General features: G+C 38.8%; 1 protein-coding gene across 1 annotated transcript in view; it reads left to right on the top strand.

Annotated features, from left to right (window-relative positions):
• The window catches only part of SNCAIP (synuclein, alpha interacting protein), a 153006-nt gene that overhangs the window by 66637 nt on the left and 68563 nt on the right, over positions 1-17806 (top strand). Inside the window, exon 3 of the mRNA XM_011987782.1 lies at positions 13561-13663. Within this exon, the coding sequence (XP_011843172.1) occupies positions 13607-13663 (57 nt within the window). The 5' untranslated portion in view covers positions 13561-13606. The remainder of the gene's footprint in view (positions 1-13560; positions 13664-17806) is intronic.

The raw sequence follows: 17806 nt of genomic DNA, 5'->3' as shown, positions 1-17806 counted from the left end.
TCTGCTTTACTCTTTGGTCTTCTGTTTCCTCATCTGTGAAATGAGAGTGATATTAAAGATTAAATCAGGTTGGAATTATAAAGCAAAACACCAACACAGTGTCTGGCTTAAGCTGGGGTTAAATAAATAATAACCAGCATTATTATTGTATTATTGTATTATTTTATTATTAGAACCACAGGGGTTTCTATTTGACTGATAATGGATGTTTCTTTAAAAAAAATGTGTGAGGACTCTAGACTATCTTAGTAGCAAATTAAAGGAAAGGGGGTTAATAGAAACTGTCAGTCCCCAGTCGCCACCTCCCCACAGTAGGGTTATGCAGCCCAGCTTTTCCATCTGCTTACACAGCCATAAACCTCTTATCTAACATGCAGCACTAGGAGTTGTTCATACCCTTACTGAAAGGGCTGACCAATACCAAATACTGATCACATCTTTATGTAAATAAAACATCAGCTAATTTCTTATTCTAATCTGTATTTTTTTTGGTCAGGCCAATGTTGTGTTTCTAAAACAGCTCTCCTCCAAAAAAGCTGTGATTTGCAGCATTTGCCAATTTCCATGGTGTAAATACTCCCAGCATGGCCAATTGTAAGCTCTTAACATAAAGTCACTGAACACAGAGTTTAGAAGAGATGTGCATAGCTGTTCAAGTTGTTGCCACTCCATTACACCACTGGGCCAGGCTAAAGCTTATGTTTTGATAATATAGGACAGGATAGTTGATGACAGCAAAACCTACAAGCAAATGCAGTCGAGGGAAAATAGTTTGTCCGAGAGTGGATCACTTACTATACTTGGATTCATCCAGAAAGTGAGTTCATGCCAGATTACTCGAGCAATGTATTTCAAGGCCATCTTTCTGTTCTAGTTCTGTACTCTCCAGTCATACTTAGAAGAGAAATATTTCCCTAGCCTCTTGTGCTGTAGGAAGGAAAATCTCCCTAATCACTTCTCAATTGTTTGAATGTTTCCTTAACCGATAGTTTAGATATTTGCTCCTGGACATAATCCCCATGTTTATAAAGATGTCTTCTTTTTCTCCCTCCTCTTTCCCTTCCCCCTCTCCCTCCCTTCTTCCTTCCTTCTTTATAACCACCCTTACTTCCTACAGAAGTATTTTCCACCATCTTTTGTATTTCTAACATCTCTACAAGATCATCAGAACAGGTAATAGTACTTCTGCTTTGCAAAATTGTAGAGAAACTAGAAAACTATTCTACTTGTATAAATCTCTATCATGTTATTACTCTCATTTTTAATTTGTCATTTTGTTATTTTGAAATCTTCATTGTTATTCAGACATCCCTTACTTTAACTTTCTTCCATGAGTGGAGTGGTGTACTTTCAACCTCTGGCTACTTTTCTTTTGTGTCACAAATTTAATTTTATTCTTTCCATCATGGTTTTTGAAAACTGTATTATACTGTATCTAGGAAATCGTATTACAGTACTGTAAATACATTTCTGAGACTTTTAATTAAGTGATGATACCTAGCACTTTCTCATCATAGTCAAGTCCCTGGAGATGACAAAATAGAGTCCTTTTGGGAAGCAGTTCTGTTTTCAGCATCTCATCACTGGAGCAAGCAGAATTCTGTTACAGGCTTTGAACTGTTAGGGTGATATCAGTTGATGATTTTGTCAACATAGTGGATCTATTTAAAAATCCAGATTGTCTCACTAAGGACCTCTTAAAAGTTTTCCAAAAGCCTAGTGACAAACAGAAGAGAAAAAGACATTTGAGATAACAGTTCAGAATTTACCATGAAGCCCTCTGCAGACATGCTTGAGATCATCACTTGTACCATCCTAATCTTCGTGAACATCGTTGGAAACTCATGTTTGTTTTATTCTACAAGAAGATGTATCACTGGGCATTTACAGACATCCTTTCTTCTAATTTTCAATCTTATTTTTGTCCACCTTATTAAAAACTTGGTGGTGAATGTTATGAAAATTGTTTACTCTTCTGGTATCATGTTGGATTCAGCTGGCTGCAAAGTTCTGTGCTTTACATCAGCCCTGACAACTTCACTGGCCATCTGGTTCATGTTACACTTTGCATTGCTTTACCACTGGAAGCTTTACCAAATTGCCCACCCTTTGGGTGAGAATCTAAGCCTGGACCAACAGAAGCATTCCTTGAAGGTGGTGAAGGTGGTTTCTGTACTTTGGGTGGCTGGTGTGGTGTATATATCCCAGTTTTAATTCGTACTAGAAAACCAGAATTCTCGAATGCAGGAGATGATACAGATCCCTTGTCTACTAACAGGATGTACATGGATTGCCCAAGTTGTCTTTGGAAACAAGCAGGTAGAGTTTTTCTATGGGAAAATTTTTTTGGTTCTGATTGATATTCTTCCTTTAGTTATTTTAGTCTTTGTCTGTTTCTGGATGTCTTTCCTCTTTTCGGAGAGAAAGAAGATGACATATGGTGACATCTGGATTGGAGATGATGATTCAGAAACTGAAATCCTTAGAGGGGCCAAGTTCAGTATTTTATTAATGTTGCTGATCACTCCACTTTGGATTTCTCACTTTATCTTAGTCTATTTCTTGAAAGACTTGGCAGCATGCAGCTTTATTCCAGCTGTTCTTACAGACCTCTCTTCAAACTTCTCTGCTCTCAGTCCTTTCTTGCTTATGTTGGTTAATTACAAAATGAAGTTGGTGTCCTTCTGTGGTGCCAAAAAGGAAAAACCCACACCGCAGCCTACAAATGTTATTCTTTCTCCATATGCTTAATGGCAAAGAATTCAAGTTTAATCATTGGAAAACAGACCCTGTCAGTGGAGAGTATAGCTTGAAGTTTTCATAGCGCTCATCAACAGTTTCTGAAAGGGCCTCTAGAAAACTGACTCCTCTTCAAAAATAGACTTCAGAGGAAACTGTGCAAGAAAATATATGAACATTAAGCTATTATATGTTAAAAAATAGTCATCACAACATTTTTTATTTAAGACAATACCAAGAGTTCTAGTGCAAAAATTATAAAGCAACTCAACAGTTTTCAATCTGGAAATGAACTCAACAAAAACAATATGTTATTTACTCTGTACAAGATATTGTGTTTAAAAAACAACATATTGATGAAACTGAAGATAATACTTCCTAGCTGAATTTTAAAGGTACACATAAATAATCTTATGTTGTTTTTGAAATACTTCCACACATATCAGAAGTGTGTTAGGTAGGTATGCAGCGTTCAGTTTTTGCACTTTTAGTATAGTACCTCAGCCATCATGGAAGCAGATTTTGTTAATCGTCTCTACCCTACATGTCTTTAATAAAGTAGGGCTAAATGAAGCATTGGATTAAAGAATTAATACTTGCTAAGTCATACTCTATGTGTATGTATAGATGTGCAAATATTTAGTTGTTCAGACATTTAACTCACTATCCTTGCTTAATCATCTAAATATATATTAAACTATACTCTTTTCTTCAGAAAAAAAAAAGGCATTTATTTTATAGGGAATTTATCTCCTTTTGGTTATCAAATTGGTACATTTACAAATTGGAAGAACTTATAAAACCTTCATAATAATTTGATCTCTGGATTTGGAGCCAATAAAAATAAGCACATTGTAATTCTAATTACAAATATATGGCTGGGTTTTTCTTTTTCTCACTTAGCTGGGTTAGCTCTTTGGACTGCTTCTGATACAGTGAGTAATTATGTTCAATATCTTCACATATATTTATGTAAGCATTGATTTTTAAGCAAATTCTTAGTAGATTTTTGCTTTTTATTTTTTTCATTTTTCTTCTGTGTTAACAGACCTGGGATTTATTATACTGTTGTTCTAGTGAATAGATGTCCCCAAATTGAGACCTCGGTTCTAAAAAGGCAGCATTGAAAATTATAAAACTGGACCTCATTAACAGAAGACACTAAGAACATCTTTGTAGCCATGAAATGCTATACAGAAAGGAAATTTTAAAGTAGCCAAGACCCAAATTGTGTAAAGTTGTGTGTGCCAATGTCTGTGTCTTGTATAGAACAACAAATTGAAAAAAATAATAATAATAAAAAGACAGACCTAAGACCCTCTGAGATTGCTGGGTGGTCTTCATGGGAAATGCTTAATTGAGTCCACTGAGGCAGCTTAATCAAAAGGGCACTAGGCGTGAATCCTGTATAATGAAGTTAACATCTGGATAGACGTGGCATATGGGGAAGAGGTCACTATCTTTAATTAAGTGCAGATGTAGCCAAAGCTGAGAATAGCCACTAGCTTAGGTAGTGGTTCTAAAATGTGATTCTGGGACCAGCAGAATCAGCATCACCTGGGAACTTCTTACAAATGCAAATTATTGGGCACCACATTGACCTACTGAATCAGAAAGTCTGGGATTTGGACCCAGCAGTCTGTTTTAATAAGCCATCTGAGTGACTCTCATGCACTCTAAAGTTTGGGAATAACTCATCTAGGATTGCTCCAAAGTTTAATCCTCATGAACAATCAGAATGAAGCCAAGATAACTGACTGAAGATGTAGTCTTCAATGATCCCATGCATGCTGCTGTTGTGTCTGCTTCTCTTTAAAATGGCAATCAGGATTGTGATCTGTGTTCCATACATACTCAATAATAATTTCCAAACACATCCACTGCAGAAATTAAGTAATCTTTGCAAAATCAAAAATAAAGCATAACCATTTCAGGTGAGCCAAAAATTTGAAACTTGGATTTGGATAGTTTCCTGTACATAACGGAGTAAGGGCTCCAGTTCCCAGAATATTCCATAGTTACCTTCCAGAAGCCAGTGCAAGACACGGTTGGTTGGCTTAAGCCCAAGCTCAACTTCCCAGTGCTAGAAATGTTTTCTTTTTCTTTCCAGATATTTTCTTCTTGTTTGGACCTCATTAGGTCATAGTTTTGTCCTTGTGGAGTTGATAAGTTTTCATTTACAACAGGGAACAAATCATATGTTCACTGAATGAACAATATTCCAGTTCTCTTTTAAAAATTAGTTGGATTTTAACTCTCTTGCTCCCTCTTTTCTCTCCCTTAACCTCCAATTTCACTCAAGTTCCTGGTGGGATTATGATGACATATGATAGGGCAATTCAACAGAGATAGTCATGGCAGCTCTCTGAAGAGATGTAAAATTGTTTAGGACTGTCCTGAGGTCCTGGTTTAGTTTCACAGGTGTTTGTCAATGCCATCTCAGACTACACAAAATCTTTTGAGCTGGGAGGCCATCTATTCTTCCTTCACAATGCAGGATTCTGATCTTCTTCTCTCAGAGGACTTCTATTTGAACAATTTCTTGCCGAGGTGGGTGTGATTTCACAAAGCAGCCCATTCCATTAAAGCCCGTTTGAAATACCATAATTACAAAGTATTTACTGAGGCTGATATCTCTGATATTTCCTCCAAGATTTACCCTTGAAGTTAAATCCTCCTTTTACCTGTGGGATCTTTAGATTCTTAGAGAGGAAAGCTTTTTTCTCTTCACCAAGTTAGGTATTTCCTTAGCTGTATTGCATAAGACAGTTTCTCAACCACTGGTTCTCTTGGCTTCCTTACTCTGTCTTGGTATATTCCAGATAACCTGTGGCTTTTTAAAGAAGTAACACCCAGAACTGAATACAATATATTTTTTCTTTGTGTATGTGTATGCATGTGTGTTTGCATGTATTTTTTCTATTATACATTCTTTTATCTCTTTCTGCACAGCTCCTGTGAGCATGGATTCTTTCCTTCTTCCAAAAAGAATTTTAAGTGTTCAACTCATTTTAAAATCACACACACGAGAGAGGGGTGGGATGGAGACAGATAGACAGACAGGGAGAGAGAGAGGGAGAGGGAGAGAGACAGAGAGAGAGAGACCAGATTTAAAGGTATATAAAATATGTATATCTGCCCTAGGCTTAAAAACTAAGGTCTCTCCAAGCTCTCAAGTTCAGGTATATGTTAGTTTGTTCTCAATATTTGGATTTGAGAAACCATAAAATGACCCACAAATCACTTGCAAGAATTTTAATGTATAAATTAAAGGGCAAAACTACAAAAAGACCAATCCTTGTAGGGATTTTTCAGAGAAATCCTGATCTCTAGAATCAAGTTTTCTAAAACAGTGCCTAAAACAGTGCCATCTTCCTTGCCTTTTTAATAAGACATTAAAAAGGATGCTTATAATCCAATTTTCTTTGAAGGTGAAGTTGAAGATTTAAACCAACTGACTATGGAATATGTTGCCTTATAGACCAGTTCAGGGAGATCTGTGGGTAAGGTATGTTAGAGACACAAAATCTATACACGTTTTGTTAATGATGATGATGATGTCTACCATTTCTGTTTAATCTCTCCTGGAAAGAAGGGTAACTCATTTGGAGTTAGGTTCATGAACATCCAAGCAATACAATTCAGGGCTAAAGATGTCTGGAATTCTGACCTAGATGGTTCAAAGACATACCCATGATTCAGAGTCGTCCAGGGCAAGTCAGAAGAACACTAGACTGGTTAGCAGGAAATGATTTGTGTTAGCTGGCTTTGCCTCTACTTAGTAGTGCATAACCTTAGACAGAATATTCCTGAGGTTTGCCATCTGTGAAATATAAAAGATATGATTGCAAATTACAAATTATGGTGCATCCCTTCTGCCTCCATCACTGGTTGCAATAAATAAATTCAGCTAAAAAATGCTGAAGATGATTCTTAAAAATAAAACGTTTGACACAGAGACAGTGTTGCTTTACCATTGTTATTTTGGCAAGTTGAAGTAGGAGAGAAAAATACTAGATTTAAAATCAGAAGCCCTGGCTGTGTGAATTTGAGGCAATTACAGAACCTCTCTGAGCCTTGGTTTCCTTATTTCCACAAAAGAAATTAAGACTTTCGTCTCCCAGCATCTGTGTGAGACTAAGTAAGCAAGTGTATGTAATAGCACCCAGTCCTAAATCTTGATGCAGAGTTTTCTTCACAACTTTTTCTGTGGGTGTTTCCTTCAGGACAGCAAGGAAGAAATGTAGGCTCTCCTCTAGGAGCTGGAGCAGGCTCAGTATATTACATTGAAGTCCAGAAATTTGATATTCCAAGATGTGCTCTGTGTACTCTCTGGCTTTGGAAATACTCCCCTGACAATCCCTATTTACCACCCTACCCTCACCCTCACCCTTCAAGACCCTTTTGTAGAAGCAAAAATACAGCAATCAATGCTAAATCAATGTTATGCATCTTTCTGGACATTCTGTTCCAGAATTCTCATTTCCAGGCCTGTTCCCATACTGAAAGCACAGACAACTGGAACACTTCCTCCTGCCCCCAACCACTCCCTCCCCATTCACACCTCCATCCTTCCGCTTTCAGTTTTGCCAGGCTGACTTTCCTTATCTCCACAGTCTAGATTGGGTGCCTCAGCCTGCTGTGTATTTATTGGTCTTGGCCAGCACCACATGATATTGTAATAGCATGCCTTCTTGTTTGTCTCGCCTGGTACCATATACTCCATCCTGGTGTGGAGATTAGTGTAGGTCTTATCCACCACATGCATCCAGAATATTCCAGAAATGAAGAAGTGAATAAAGTTCACAGGGCTTGTGCTTTTTCTTTGTTCCTCATGTGTACTTCTTGGCTCTCCTTCAGTTGCCTCTTTCCAGTAGAAATTTCTTGCCTCTATCATTTTTCTGCTTCAAGATGAGGCATTTACTGACTGCCATGCTTCTGGCCACTGTTGAATCAAAGAGTGAAAGAAACCAAATCCAACATTTGGAATGAGTTGCTTCCTTGCCAGCCAAGCTACTGAGCCAACTGGGGACAACATTTCTACCCAGACCTTCCAGTACTTATTTTGTGATAATTTTAAGATTTTATATTGAAGAAAGTAAGCCCAATATTGATGTCCAGGCCTTCAAATTGAAAATTTTTCCCCGTACAAATTTGGCAGGCATGCGTGTGTATGTGTGTGTGTGTGTGCGTGTATAGGAGTGCAGGGAGGGGCTGTGTTTTCCCAAGTGCTGGTATATTAAAGGGTAAAGAAATAAGTTGTAATGCAAATCCGTTGAAGTTACCTCATCACCAAATGTACTCTGCTCATTTATTTTGACAAGTCCAACTTACTTTTAATTACCAGGCCTCATAGTATACTGGTAAATGGAGCAATAGCGACTTTGGCAGACAAGAAGAAATCTGTGTAACATGAGCCTTCAAAATGAGTCCAAGCTGACTCCTTGTAAAATGGAGTGAGGCAATACATTTTTAAAAAATTTTCAGTAGAGCAATTTATATGATATGTGACTGTAGTCACAAATCAATGAGCCTTTTATGAGCCAAGCACATCAGAATGCGTACAATAAAATGAGTGTAGTTTCTCAAGGAAATTTTGTTGGCTACTATAAGCTTTTTCCAGTGATGCTGCCATTATGTAACAGATTTTTGAAAGTCTTCATTTGGAATTATTTTCAAAGTCAATTTTCAAGTCACAACAAAAAAAGTAAAAATATCACCTGAATATCATAATACTGGGGTAGCAAGGAAGCTATTTTTTAAATTGCTTGTCTATGTTTTTATTATGCAATTTGGTTCTCAGTTATTTTGAGCTCTCTCCCAAAAGGAAATTTCCATGGAAGGTAGCAGTTGGGCCATCACTGAGGTCACTCATGAGAAGGTGACATGGTGTTGATAGACCCATTAGGGGCATAAGCCCCTCGCACACACTTTAATAGGCACTGGAGGGACTTCTGTTCTTGGCAGTTTATCAAAACCCTGTGAGAGTAGGAAGAGTCCTACAAACATTGAGTATAGTTGATGCTGTTTGTTTTGTTCTTTATCTCTGAAAGCCGAGCATCAGTTTGGAGTTTGAGTAAGGTTTGTCCCAGTGCCGTGGGCACATCCAAAGAAGGGAGCCAAGCTGTCATTAGCAGCTTCTGCACAGCATATAGTTCCCAGCAACCCAGCCCTGTGTCCTCACATTCTAATCTGTTTCTTCTTTCCCTCTCTATCAATTTTCCTACCCAATTGGGAGAGCTACACCACTGAAAAATGTTTCCTTTATCTTTCTCTACTCACCCTCCCTGGCATCTCACCTCTCCCCACTTAAAAAAAAAAAAATGTAAACACATAACACACCTGCCTAAATAAATAACAAATTAAAACTTGCCAATGCCAGTAAAAAGAAATGGGATGATTTCAATCAGTGGACAATACTCATGGTGGACAGATCTTGAAAGAGGTGTGCTGTGGGGAGAGGGGCTTACATGCAAAAGAAAGCCCTTGGAAGGCCTTAGAGAACCTGGGAGCAAGTGATTGTAGCTTGTAGGGTCAGGGCTGATGGCATGGGGGAGAAATTCAGATTCACAAATGACTAGGTCCTGAGATCCAGAAGGGGCCTAGGGCCGACTATGATACATAGCAATAAAAATCCTATGGTGTGATCTTGGCTCACTGCAACCTCCACCTCCCGGGTTCAAGTGATTCTCCTGCCTCAGCCTCCTGAGTGTCTGGGACTACAGGCACCCGCCACCACGCCCGGCTAATGTTTTGCATTTTTAGCAGAGACGGGGTTTCATCGTGTTAGCCAGGATGGTCTCCTGACCTCGTGATCCACCCACCTCGGCCTCCCAAAGTGCTGGGATTACAGGTGTGAGTCACCGCGCCCAACCCTACATAAAGGATTTTAAGCTGACCTGCCCTTTCTGGAAAGCGTAAAAAATGTATTTTGCTTAGGTATAAACCCACTCTTGTTGGCCTCAATAAGGTTGGCTCTCTTGCCTCCAAGCTGCCGGTTTGGGCCAGACAGAGGATGGCTTCAGGACTTTTTCTGGGTTTACACTTGGCACGGCTTCCTCCCTTCCCCTGGAGTCACAGCAGTGAAGTGTCACCATGTAAATCCACACCAATCACAACAAAGCAAGAAGAACCCTTCCTTCCTCCAGTTGTAAAGTGAAGGAAACATAATCCCCACCTCGTAACATTTTATTATGTTTGCAAAGGTTTTCTTTTCCTGGTACTAAGAGATAAAATGGACATTCTGTGAAAGCACAAGTTGTTATGTGCCAATAGTTTATTTGTAGGAAATTTTATTTTGTTGCTGTTGTGGTATGAGAATTTAAAATGATCTTAGAATACAAATTAAGTCTTAGAATACAAATGAAGTAAACATTTTTGTCAGGAGACACCAATACAAAATTGGGGGTAATGGTTGTACTTATTGTTTAATACTGAATTCCTTTGAAGGGTCGAACATTCAGATGTCCCCAAGGCATGTTGGTGAGTAGAGCAGCCTCGGAGGGGCTCCCGGAAAATGGGGAGCACAGGCCCCATGGACAGGTAGGAGCAGCTGCCGCTCAGCTCTAGCCAGTTGTTGCCATGGGGACTGCAGACCCTTGTTGCCAGAGCTTCAGGTATTTAAAGCAAAGCCAGAATTCCAAAATTTTATGTGAAATCACCCAAGGTCTGCAAGTTGGCAACTGATTCAATTTTTTTTTTTTTAACACTGCTGGGGTCAAACAAATCACATCTGTGGGCCAGATTCAGCTCACAGGCCTCCAACGCATGCCCTCTGTAGCTGTGCTTTCTGTTAGAGCACGTTTGCCATGGATCTGAAAGAAGACTTACTGGTTTCCATAGTGGTTTGGTGTGTGTAGTGGGAGGTGTCAGAAGAGCAGGATGAGAAAAGCAACCACAGTTCACCTCAGTGTCCTTGTCATATTTGATCAGCAGCTACTCTAACCTGACCTTATTGCTTCCTATCTTGTCACTGATTACTTCGAAAAGAGTGTGTGAGAGTGCCAGAGGCTTAGTGGAAGGACAGATGAGAGAAGAGGTGGCATCATATTGGCCACTGGGACAACTGCAGACTCATTCTTACCTGTAAAGAAACAGTTAATGTTGGGGAATGTAGTCAGGACTGGAAAACCACGGGGATTTCTGCACATTATAATTGAGAATGTAAATATTCTTTTCTTTTTTTTTTTTATTTTTTTTATTTTTATTGAGACAGAGTCGCGCTCTGTCGCCCAGGCTGGAGTGCAGTGGCCGGATCTCAGCTCACTGCAAGCTCCGCCTCCCGGGTTTACGCCATTCTCCTGCCTCAGCCTCCCAAGTAGCTGGGACTACAGGCGCCCACCACCTCGCCCGGCTAGTTTTTTGTATTTTTTTAGTAGAGATGGGGTTTCACTGTGTTAGCCAGGATGGTCTCGATCTCCTGACCTCGTGATCCGCCCGTCTCAGCCTCCCAAAGTGCTAGGATTACAGGCTTGAGCCACCTCGCCCGGCCGAGAATGTAAATATTCTTAAAGTGGCACCCTGAAAGAGACAAGCCTTGAAACCAGACAAAAGAAATTGGGTCATAAACAGAATGAGACATCTTAAAGGAGATAGCATGTGGAGGCCTGCTGGGAAGTAGAGGCAAACTCCAGATGCCTGGGAGTCTTAGTCTAAGGTTGGGTCATCCAACCCACAGAAATAAATATGGGCAGTGGCCCAAGGCTTCCTATAATGAGCTGCACCTGTTGTAAGTCTTGTGTTCTTGCTATAGAATCAGGAACCTCACTACCATCCTGCAAGCTTAAATAGAAAGATTCCTGCTGTGATGTCATGAGTTATTATCCGCTGGTTATATTCTATTGGAATGGCTGTACTCAACTGGATATTGCTGTCTGTACTGTTGGAGCACCTCAAACAGGGGTGCAACGGTTATTCATTAATTTGATTAATTAAGACATGTTCATCCACATTTTATAGTTTCATTTATCTAAAAATCCATTTGGTCCCCAGCTCCGATGCATGTTTCTCTGCTTAATCTCCCCATATTTCCATGTTCCTGCTGATGTTTGTACCATATCCTGACACCCAGCATCATCTTTCTGTTGTTCACCAAGGCCATGGGAACACAGTCTGTAAATCAATAGTTCATCGCTGAGTACAGATTTAGTGAAAAGAAATTGGACTGGATTTGGATCTAGTGAACGTGCTAGTATCCAGAGAGTCTGGATTGTATCAGAATCCATCACGGTAGAAGAGAATGTTGTTTTGAGTAATTTCCAAGCAGAGTTTGTATATTTGTCTCTGAAAATTTTTGTGAATTGAAGAAAAGTGACATTTTTGTACCAAGCAATTTGTTTGATAACCTATTTTCAGATTTCTACAAATAATAAAATTTCTGATTTTAAATACTTTTTACCAATACAAGTTGCTTTTCTTTTCATTGTAAGCCTTACTGTGATTTCAGAAGAATTGTTAACATTTGCTAAATGGGTAATCTCATTTAAACATAGAAGTAACATCCTAATTCCTTCTTGGATGGACTCTGTATCTATTGTAATTAGGACTGTAAAAATGGTATATACATATGGGAAAAAAAGGAGAAGAACAGGAAAATTAAATGATGGGTTTGAGGTAAGGGATGACAAGTTTTTTTTCTGTTTATCATAATTATACTATTTGTAGAGCTTAAAAAAGAAAGAATGGCTCAACATGAGGGAAAAAATGCCTTCAGAACAAATTTCCTTTTAAAAAGTAGGTCTTTTAAAACACTTTCAATCTTATATCAGGAAGCCCATTTTTTTCAGCCTAGATATATTTTCACTTTCCAGTAATGCAATCCTTACTGTTTAGCAAAGTACACCTTGATCAGAGAATCAAAGAGGGCAAAATGAATTATTTCAGATACTCAAATCTGGGTACATAAGACAATTTTTACAATAAGAAAGACAAGTTGCAGGAAGCAGAAGCTCATTTTGCTATCTGAGAGTTGGCGCTGCAGAAGATAACTGCACACCAAGGCGCCATCAGGAGATCTATATTTCTGCTCTTGACATCTGTAGGTGCCGCTGCCACCGCTGATGGGAATGATGATAAGTGATGGGAAAATGAAGTGGGAGGTGATGTATCTTACTGTGACAGATTTAAAGGATTGCCCCAGGCAGCTCTGAGGCAAGAGCTAGACATTCTGGGGCCTTATCAGGTCACTCTGGCACTGTCAGGCAAAGCTGTTTGAAGCAGAGGGCAGTGCAATAACTCTGGGGTTTAAATCTGCACTTAGATCCTCTTTCTTTCTTCCTTTTTGAAGGGTGAACTGGAGGTTGTGCTACAAATTCTAAAATATTCATTACTCTTGGTTAGTGGTATCTGTCTTGTGTTGTTCCTGTGGAGATCCAGTATTCATTGCTCCATGTACAACACCCAAGGATATGCCCACAGGAAACATTTGAAAATGGCTTTCCTAAGATTTCTAGGCTGGCTCCCCATTTCCCAAAGCCCTGCCTTTTTCCCTGACTGTGGTAAGAGTTGGTGTGAATTCTAATATTGATGCTAGGGGGAGATTCTGACCCAAGTTACTGCTCTGGCAAAGACAAACAGGCACATATCAAATAAAGCAAAGGACTTTCGGTACCCACTGGGGAGCCACACTGGGGACCATGGAGACACTGTGTTTGCTGCTTCTGGAAAGCCAGGCTGTGGACAGTTGAAGGGAGGAAATGTGCTCCAAGGCAACACTAGCACCCAATAACCCTTCTCATCTTATTTGTTTAAATATAGACATTATTTTTGGTTGTAAAACAGCTAAATTTTTTTGCCTTTGTTTTCTGCTTCTGTCTCATTCAGGAATTTATAAGTATTTGACCATACTCAAAATGTGCAAGGAAGAATAATGGAAGCCCCTGAATACCTTGATTTGGATGAAATTGACTTTAGTGATGACATATCTGTAAGTATTACTGTATGCAAGAAATGCTTTCAAGATAATCTGCCTTCAACTTCGTAGCCTACTTTCTCCATTATAGTCTATATGTCCTCAACTTTTCTGACTACATTTAGAAATTCACAGTAGAAATCCTGTGTGACAGACTCAGTGTGGTTTTGGGGGATCTCTTAGACCAAGAAGTGAATCTTACCTAAGTGTGTGTTTTGGAAGATGAGTCATTTAACTTCACTGAGGCTTTCATTCCTAATGTCTTCCAATGTTGTCAAAACTATTGATTGAATATACTTATAAAATGTAGCCACTTTCATAGAGTTAATTCCAAATTCTCTTATGTGGCTGGCTATTCCACAGCCAGCATTTTCTAGAGTTCACAGGGACACTGACTAAAGAATAGCCAAGTTGGAATTTATTAATTGATGAATAATAAAAGGAATCTTTCCGACCACTGTAGATATCAAAGCACAGATTGTAAGTTTGTTGAGAGTATTAAGGAAAATTCTTGCAGCGATAAGAACTGGACTAGCTGACCTTTGAGGCCCTGCTTAATCCTGTAATGTCGTGGGCTGATGAGTCTCTTAATTCCCATAACAGCCACAAACTTCCTACTGCTTAAATCAGGGCTGCTTGGAATGGATTGTTTACGTGCATCTTGCTTTGAGCTGCTTGTGCCTTTTCCGGGACCACATAATCAATTCTGCTGCACTAGCAAACATGTTGGCCTGGAGTGCCCCGGCAAAACTGGCTAACTCTCAGAGTATGTGATGAGAAGGTTGCTGTTTCTGCGCTAGCCATATACCTTTACTTTCCAGGACCCTCAAGTTCACAACTTGTAACCTTATCTTCCATGGATCTCTCAGGGCATGGAGCTTTGGGTCACCACTCAAAGTCTCTACTTTAAAATTGCCTCAAAATGATGAACTTACTTTATCATGCCTCTGGTAGTGATTTGTTCATCTATTTTACACCTTGCCTTGAAGTAAAATGTGAATACTGTACACAAGAATTGGATTACTGGGAAGAGTTTGATAAATCACCTATTTTATACAACCTTGGGTGAGTCTTTTTTGTGTGTGTACCAGAGAAATGTGAATTCAACATTTGCCTATTTCAGCTTCCAGACAATTTTTATTAGTCCTCATTAAAACCAATGTGAAGTGAGCTTCTTCCTTCCCATGATATATTTTTGTCTATCTGTCTGTCTGTCTGCCTGTCTCTCTTTCTCCCTCTCTCTCTCTCTCTCTCTCCTCTCTCTCTCTAAGTCACTATGCTTGACTTGGAAGTATTCGAAGCAAGGTTCTTTTATGATCACTCCCCTCACAGTATTTTGAGCATTGTGGGAAAAAGCAAGGAATGTGAATGATAGCATGGGTGTATGTAGATAGGATGGAAGGTGTTATAGAAAGGGAAACTGTGTTATGATTGGGAGTTAGGTGGTAGCTCTCTGAGCTTTGATAATGTTGTGTTTTAAAAGCGAAGGCTTTAAAAGCAGCCAGCCTGGGCTCCTACCTTGTTCTGACCTTTACTGGCTGAATAGCACATTAACTTCACCTTTCTGAGATACACTTAAGGTTGTTTTGACAACTGAGTAAAATAGTAATATATGTGAAACACTTAGCTTGGCACACAGTAAGTTGCTCTTAAAAATGGTAGCTTTTGTTATTATTTCACTGAATAATACAATAATATTTATATGACCAATGGTGAAGAAAGAACTCAAGGGAAAACACTAGGCATAAAGTCAAGATTTTTTTTAGTACAACAGAGCAGTTGTATTTACAGAAGAATCATCTGGCAGCAGCCCATAATTTTGATGAATTGGGAATCTCCACTTGAAAGATAATAAAATACATTAAGCAATAACTAAAACCGTTTAGCAAACTAGGCTACAGGATTATGCAATAGTTGAGTGTCTATAACTTGATCACTCTAAAACATAAACAAAGATATCCATCTGTAATTGTGTGACTGCACCCAAAATTTCCCTCTTAAACATGTTTCTATTGTTTGGTTCTTTAACCTGCATTTAAACATATCAGATTTTGAAATTGCGTAGATATGAAATTCTATGAAATTCCATAGTAATTGATGAAATAATAATAATGGCTAACGTTTATTGAACATTTACCATGGGACAGGCATTATCTTGGTTAATCCTCACAGCAATCTTCTAAAGTTACTGTTATTATTTTCATTTTACAGATGAAGAAACTGTAGCATAAAGATTTTATATAATTTGTCCAGGTTTACCCAGCTGGTTAGGTGTATTCTGTCTCCAGAGTATTTACTTTTAGCCACAACATTTTACTGCTTCTCCGGGATGAATATAGTTTATTGCAGTGGTTCACATCAGGGGAAATTTTACCTGCCCCACCCCTACCCTAGAAACATTTAATAATATCAGGAAACATATTTTGTTGTCATGCTGGGGAGATGCTACCAGCATCTAGTGGGTAGAGACCAGAGAGGCTTCTAAACATCCTGCAATGCACAGCACAATCCCCTACAAGAATTGTCTAGCCCAAAATGTCAGTAGTACTGAGAATAAGAAATCCTAGTCTATTTAAATCCACTTGAAACTGAAGAAGCTCTGCTTTGGCAAACTCTACAACATAGATTATTTTATCATAATTTAGTATGATCCAGAATTCATACCTTAACGAAGCCAGAATCATATTGTTCTAACTTAATGATTACATGGAAAAAGAACTGGAGACAACCTCTTAAATACTGAAATGATTGTTCTCAGGCAGTTTAGGTAAACCAGGAACAATGAATGTCACAGCTTCTTTAAGGGCTAAATGAAGATTATTCAAATGCTAAAATTGAAAAAAAAATGAAAATGTGTTCAACATGCTAATTCACTGGCATAAAAAGAAATGTAGTTTCCCATGAACATGCTTTTTTTTTTTTTTTTTTTAAATTCCGTAAGCCTCCATCTCTGACAGCCCCTATGCCTCTTTCCTGGTTAAGTGGCAGGAAGGGGAGGAAACTGCACATTACATCTGAAAAAGATGTTTATGAAAAAGATGCCCTAGTTTCAAACTCTTCTCCTTACTCTCCAGCTATAGCCCTATTACATAGTCTAGGCTTTCTATTCCATGGTTTTTCCCTCTGATCATGAGCCTGGTTCTTGTTTTAATTAAAGCACAAGCTGTATATTGGTAGAAAAAACAACTAGAACTTTTTTTGCCTTTACTTAATGAGAGAAAACACAGCAGCTAATTTATTTTGAAGTTTCCCAGACTAGAAAATAACACACATCCTTTGCAAAACACAAAGTTTAAACTATACATTCTTGTAATCCTGCCATCTAAAAGGGCAGAACATTCTGCAATAGCTGCAGGTCTGCAAGGGAGAGATGACGACACATAAGCACAAAAGTTTAAAGCAGGGTTTTTCTGTCACTGTGAATGGGTTCGCAGATTGCTCTCTCTTCCTATGGAAGCCAGATCCCTATATCTTAAAAACAAAAACCCTCTGGAATTCTTTGGAGCTATGGTGTATTTATTTTATTAAGAGAGGCCAGTGTGGTGCTTTTAAAAATAGTTTCACACACAGGACTAAATAAAGCGGAGGCTGAACTCTGGATCTCCTGAGGAGCTCACTCACAACCACCATTCACTAATGTTGGCTGTGCCACACACTGAGATAAACTCTTTGACTAGATCATCTTGTTTAAGCCTCATACATCAGCTTTCCAAGGCAAACTCTGTTTTTATTCCTTTTGGCATATGAGAAAATTGAGGCTCAGAGAGCTTGTCTAACATTTGCAAGGTTACAGGGCCAGGACCTAAATGCAGAACTATTTGGCCACCTTACTCCTCCCCATCTATGCAACTTAGCTGAGTAGTAGTTTCTCTAGACCAGTGACCTCACCCATCACTATCCCTGATTGGCACTGTAGTGATTACGAATTATTTTTTCGAAGTAAAGGGATTGATAATTATAAATAAGTAAAATGAAACCAGTTAATGAGAACTTAAGCAAATCTTTTAATTTTACTGTACCTCAACATTCCCATCTGTTAAACGGTAATACCTCAACCTATCACCCTGGATTTATACACATACACTCACACATGCACATAGCTACATATATACACATATATACATGTAAGTATTTACACATACAGACATATACACACAC

Source organism: Mandrillus leucophaeus, unplaced genomic scaffold, assembly GCF_000951045.1.
Source record: "Mandrillus leucophaeus isolate KB7577 unplaced genomic scaffold, Mleu.le_1.0 Scaffold316, whole genome shotgun sequence".
In the NCBI taxonomy this organism is placed as follows: domain Eukaryota; kingdom Metazoa; phylum Chordata; class Mammalia; order Primates; family Cercopithecidae; genus Mandrillus; species Mandrillus leucophaeus.
This window is presented reverse-complemented; position numbering and strand designations above follow the sequence as displayed.